We start from the raw sequence: 6,154 nt of genomic DNA, 5'->3' as shown, positions 1-6,154 counted from the left end.
CGTGATACCCATCACCGAACCATCCCAAATAAAAACGAACCAGGTCATCAGTTGCCGGTGGCTAGGGTCGACAATTGCCTACCACGCACTTGTCCGGTGCTTCTCATTGCGCTTTTCAGGTATACGCAAAACGCGCACACCTCGCGTAGCTAGTGGACTTAGAAATCAAACGAAACATTTAGATCAGATCCGACGAAAGCATACCGGACGATCCTGTGTCGAATACTGGGAATAGATATCCACAATACTACTCAGAGTTGGAACTTCCGTTTGCAATACGATCCAATCGACCTTATCTAAAAATTTGTTCTATGATAGGATCGTGGTTTTACTGAAAGCCCGGCGAGATTCCTTCTGACCACAACCACAGCCCAACTCGACCCATCATCCGATGCCAGGTAAAACCGAGTTTCCAGGCAGACCACGGAGCTTAGTGGACTCGGATGGTCAAAAGATGGAAGAGGCAAAACATCCTGGAAATGTCCACAGGTTGTTCCATCTGGTTCGTTCAACTGGTCCTCGGAAGCTTTTTGTCAGGGAAAGAAAGAAAGCATTCAGCTGTAGCACCCTTTCGGTGCCTAGCTGCCATGCCACCCGAAGGAAGCACGAGGGCTGGGATACTGCCAGGTTGCCCAAACCTAGACAGGGGAAGTCGAGTGGCGGAGGTCGGATTCGAACCACGGACCTTCCGGTCAGTAAATTCGCGCTCTAACCACTTGGGCCATCTCGCCCCCAGATGGCCCGAGAGCACATTCTGTGGCACCTTCTGTTTCTTTCTCGTATTGCAAAAATGTGGCCGATAACCGCCTCTGTCTTGTCAGATGGTGTTATTGTGGCTCTACCGGTGTCAGTACTTATTATACATCGTAACGCATCAAGATAATTTGCCGGAAAGGAACCACGATGATTGCTGGAGAAGTTTGACTGATTTTTGTCGGTTGCTGATAGTGCGTATCCAAGCTGTCGTCTTTACTGCACAGCTTTCCCTCCGAATACCTGAGAGAAATCTACGAACAACCCTGTTTTCAGCACCAATGGTCTTAGCTAGCGCAATCCACTCCTAAATCCCCAGAATATCGGGAAAGAAATTGTGGCAGCTTTAACTACTGTACAACGTGTCCGCGCTTCTTACAGCTGAATAAGGAGACGACGAGGTGTTTTGTGCTAATGCAGATGGTTAGAGCGCGAATTTACTGACCGGAGGGTCCGTGGTTCTCGCCCGGCCTCTGCCTCTCAACCAGCCCCTTCTAGGCTTGAGCAGCCTGGCAGTATCCCAGCTCTCGTACTTCCTTCGGGTGGCATGGCAGCTGAACTGATTGTATGTGTGTTCGACAAAACTTCACTGAAGGAACTGGAAACACACCCTGCCCACACGCGTGAATTTTTGCCCACTGCTTGGTACGGGGTTCGGAATGCTCGCTCTAGTCCCTCGAACCTCTTCGTAACCCTGTAGATTCACCTTATGGTGGAAGGCTCCACTATAATGTCTGATTAAGTGACTCATGAAGGATGCTTAGTAAAAATCCTGTCTTACTGCTTCTGTGGCTTCCTTCATTGATTGCCGATCCCTCGGAATGTCGTGCAATGCGCGTTGGAGTGATGGACACCTGTTTGAAATCAATGTTTACACGTGCTGGAGCTCTCAACCTCCAGTTCCTAGACCTTCTCATTGTCCTGAATCCTGATCGTTTATTCTATACTGGTCAATTGGGGTTGGGTAGGGGGCTCCAGCCACACTTGTTGAGTGACCTTGTAGAGGGAAACTTATTATTCGTGACAGGTACCCCGTTATACCGGTCGGTTCGTGGGGACCTTTTGGAATCTATCATTGCATCGTTTGATTGGCGGGGAGGGGTTGTGGAAGAAGGTCCGTTAGCGAAGGGCTGCAAGGACAAATGATAGGTACTTCCTGGTTGTCTTAGCGGAAGGGCGTTTGGTAGGGGTACCCACCCGTCAGTGGGAGGGTGTAGGGTTTGTACGGGAACCCTAGCCATAGCCTCTGACGTAAGACTTTAGGTTGTCAGGGTCTTTTCGGGCACTTTTCCGGAAGCCGATGACTCAGTAGTCCGATCCACCGGTTACGAGGGCCGGTGTGGTCCGTGGACGCAGGCAGTGAGGTTTTACTCTCTCACTCTAATGCGGCTGCGCACAGCAGGTGCCCTTTCAGAAACATTGGCTGTTTGGTATTAACAGTATTTTGGCCATACTGAATGACGCGTCGGCGGTCTCGGTCAACCATTCGGTGATTGGCATGTGCAGTTGCTATGGACGGCCTTTTCTAACCCATCCTTCCTCTGGGGAAGGCAGCACCACCGCTTCCACCAATAAGTACATGCTGGTTTCTCGAGGAAAATGCCTTGCTGCCTTTTCACCGCAGATGACTGCGGATTTTCATCCAGACCCAATCGTAATACGATTAATCACAGCACCGGAACTCGCCGTTCTTCTTCGGGCTGCTCTCCACTGGCCTTCTTTCCACGCTTTGACCTATAGGAACTGAGTTTCGGCCAGTATAGCTCACAGGATCATTGTAGCACAGAAGCCTGACCACCACGACAGGGTGGCAGCTTTAGATCTGAACAGTGCATGACAGTTTATGACGTGCCAATGAGATCTGAAAACACCAGTAGGTAAACTTAGTGGCGTCGACAATTATAGCGTTTCTGAATAGGGTCTCTGGGGACTCAACTCACCAAAGAATAATGACCAGTGGTTCGTCGCGCAGTCAATGGCGCATCGATGCATAATTACCCAGTCCCCGAACTAACTAAACATGCCATCGACCCCATGGCTTCACTGCATGTCCCACGCTCTCCCACTTTGCGGTGATCGAAACTGTAGCAGTTGAAACATGGTTTGTAGCTACTAAGTTGATTGGTTGATTGATTGATTGGAATCCATCACTTTGATAGTTTCCATTTAAGAACCCAGGAACAGAAATGAGCATGGGTATCATAGTGGGATTCATAGTATCGTTAATGTAGAACGCCGGTATTGCCGCCAATTACGCAACACGAGTGTGATATGCTAGTGGGACTTCGGCTCTTCGTCATTCTTCTGAATAAAACAGGCCAAATGAATTTTTGGTATTTGCCCTCTAGTTGCATGGTGAGAACAAACTGAATTTCCTTTTGTTTAGCCTCCTGATTTCACATTTATTTCACTTTTCAGTTCTGGTATTTGGAATTTGACGCAAGTTACAATGTACTGAGGTCTCGTGGATGAGCATTTGTACTTCCGCGTCACAGTTTAGCTTTCTATGAGTCAACCAGAGGAGACTAACTCGGGAGACTTTGAATGTGAGCATTGAAAAATGATTATCTTTAATTTGGACTCAGTTGTATTCACGGAACTTGTTCATTGTGTGGATGACCCTGACGAGGCTGTACGCATTGCAGTTCAGGCATCTCTGATTCAACTGAGCACAAAGGATCCGGGGAAAGTTTTACGATATCTTCATTGTCTACTTAGACAGCATGCCAACGAGGTAAGCGAACTTCGTTTTCATGGTTTTATTTCCCCTTCTGCAATTCTAGACTATCGCGTCAAACCGAATCAATATATTTTTGAACATCGTTGACACAATACTCAATGGGAATCAAGGCAATCTGCAACATTTCAAAGCCTGTAGGGGATTAATCAAGACAGTTAGTAGATTTCTTGATCAGCAGAAAGTAAGCCATATTCTCGCACTAACTTAACCTTCGGACACCAGTGGCAGGCCGTACCAGCTATTGTAGACCATGCATCCAGTATTCTGGTCACTCTGAGTTCGGCCTTTTGTCGAGAGGTCGTTGAGCATTTGCTAACGGTAGTTTCCACTGAGAAACACACCGCCCAAGGTGTAATCGAGACAGCTGGACGAATAGCTTCACAACACTGTGAGTGTATATTTTGTTGATTACCTGTGTCATAGTTTTGTGATTCTTTCGAAAACATATCTTTCGTTCGAGTGATCAACCAGCTCGTTGGATTATGGTGAGCGTTTAGCTTCCTTTAAGGCATATATCGAATTTGCTAGGTTTCTGGTTATAGACTCTTATGATTTAGACAAACGACTAGACATATGTAGATGCGTCAGAATAACTAGACAGACCTAAGTGCCGAAAGTGAGGCTTTGTTCAGCAAACGATGGACCTCTAATAACTGCAGTAAAAGTGATGGCGAATCGTTAATATGGTGTGAAATAGAGGGCAGAGTATGATAAATAATGACTATGCAGACTCCTTGTGTTGCTACTGATGGAAAAGCACGCCGTTGAAGTGAGTTATCAGTTCCCTGTTCTGGCCATAAAACTTGTTCCCTGAAATATACCCTGTTCGACAAAAATGCATCCATGTGTACGGCAGTGAGTTAAAAAATTCTTGCCGTAATAGCCGGACTGAAACATGATCACCTAGTGTTGCCTGTTCTTTGTAGTAATTCGGTGAGGTCAATTCAGCAGAAGTTTTTGATTGCGGGGATGTTCATTGAAGTCGGTTTTGTAGTTTCAATCAGGCTCAAGGTTCTTCAATGTTTAAAGCTCGAACCTACAGACCGCGACCCAAACTGGGCATCTTGACTGCTCCTGTATAGAAAGCCTCCTGTAGTTCCTTCGGGTGGTCTAGCAGCTGGACACCGAGAGGATGTTACAGCCGAACAGCTGTTATTGCTTTATTATCGCTTCAATAGAGAAGGACCCTAGTTGCATTCAATCCTATCAGCTTCTGCTTGCTCAGTTGAGCTAGGCGTCAATACCAACTGGATCAGGTTTCTAGCACAAATGGGAACACTCAGCTGTTAGTCACCGGTAAGTTTATTAAACTGGTGATTTGGACTTTGTCGTACTGTACTGCTGAATAGCTAGGTAAATGAATAGCTGTGGGTTGGGGTCGAGTCCCTTCGTATCCTAGATCGTCATCTAGTAGGTTTCAGCTTATAGAATCGAGAATTCACCGGTTCGAATTGAAACTGAATGGAAACTCGAAGTAATGGACAAGTGGTTTTCTCCATATTCGCCCTCTAGACGCGGTCTCAAGAGGTCAGATAAGGAAATTCGACTGTACTACTTCGGATTTGACTAACTTAAACCTTGTTCAATGACGCTAATCCGGGTGGTATTCGACTACATAGAGAAACGTCGAGAAACAGATGAATGAACTAGCATTGGCACATTCACACTGTCATGGGGTATCAACGCTGCCGAAGTTGGATTGATTTTGTCAAAACAGTTCGGACTACTTGAGTTCTCGGTCACTCTATGGTGTTTTCCATCGAAACCAGAGCTGGACCCGTATGTTTACAGGCCTCGCTTCGTGCCGTCGTTCCCGGGATGCTGTAGCTTGCCCACTCATCTCACAGAAAGTAGTCACACTAAAAGAAAATAGATGACGTTGACGCTGTGATGCCTCATAAGAACGAATCCATGGAAAGGAAACTTTTCAATGAAACACAGTAAATCGTTGGTCCCCGCAGTTATTTCATTACAGAATGGCACCCACGATAAGCTCCCCAAAGGAAGTGAGCGGTATGTTTATTTTGTATCCGAAATTAAAATGAGCAAGTTTCGGCCTGGATTCACAATTGTGACCTCTTGCGTTACCGTAATTACCTGAATATTCCCGTAGTTTCAAAATGAGTATAGATTGACGAGGGTGAATTTCTTCGTATCTTGTCCTCAGATCAGTGTTAGAACGACGGCAGATAATTGAATAAACAGCTGAGATTGGTTATCCGATTAAAAGGCTAGGGTCAGGGTCCCCGAACAAAACCCTACGTCATCCCACTGCCTTGTGGGTCAGACTTTGAGTCGAAGGCTCAAGGTGGGGTACCTCAACCAAACCCCCTTCCTCGGCCTGGGCAACCGGGAAGTATCATTTGCCCGCCCCATTCAGCGTCCACCGATGTCCCTCCCCAACCCCTTCCCACTGCACAAGCAAACGTCGCTGGGCCATTTGACTGTCAGTCATCTGACCGAAGGGCCTTATGCTCCACGCTGCCTACAAGCCTTAAACAAAGTAACACCTTTCTAAATCCACGAGATCCTTTCTATATAGGAGCTTTTAACGTCCGTACTCTATGCCAAATTGGCAAACAGGCAATGTTTGCTGAAACCTTGTACTCCCTTAAAATCGATGTATGCTGTGTCTCCGAAACACGCATACAAGACCCGAGC

At 46.7% G+C, this 6,154-nt stretch overlaps 1 protein-coding gene across 1 annotated transcript in view; it reads left to right on the top strand.

Moving 5' to 3' along the window:
- Window positions 1-3,259: 3,259 nt before the first annotated feature.
- T265_10454 (hypothetical protein) overlaps window positions 3,260-6,154 on the top strand; it is a gene marked incomplete at both ends in the record, with an annotated part of 63,426 nt that continues 60,531 nt past the window's right edge. Inside the window, 4 exons of the mRNA XM_009176829.1 lie at window positions 3,260-3,299; window positions 3,339-3,487; window positions 3,537-3,674; window positions 3,716-3,881. Of these exons, the coding sequence (XP_009175093.1) occupies window positions 3,260-3,299; window positions 3,339-3,487; window positions 3,537-3,674; window positions 3,716-3,881 (493 nt within the window). The remainder of the gene's footprint in view (window positions 3,300-3,338; window positions 3,488-3,536; window positions 3,675-3,715; window positions 3,882-6,154) is intronic.

This window comes from Opisthorchis viverrini (assembly GCF_000715545.1).
Source record: "Opisthorchis viverrini unplaced genomic scaffold opera_v5_367, whole genome shotgun sequence".
Lineage (NCBI taxonomy): Eukaryota > Metazoa > Platyhelminthes > Trematoda > Opisthorchiida > Opisthorchiidae > Opisthorchis > Opisthorchis viverrini.
This window is presented reverse-complemented; position numbering and strand designations above follow the sequence as displayed.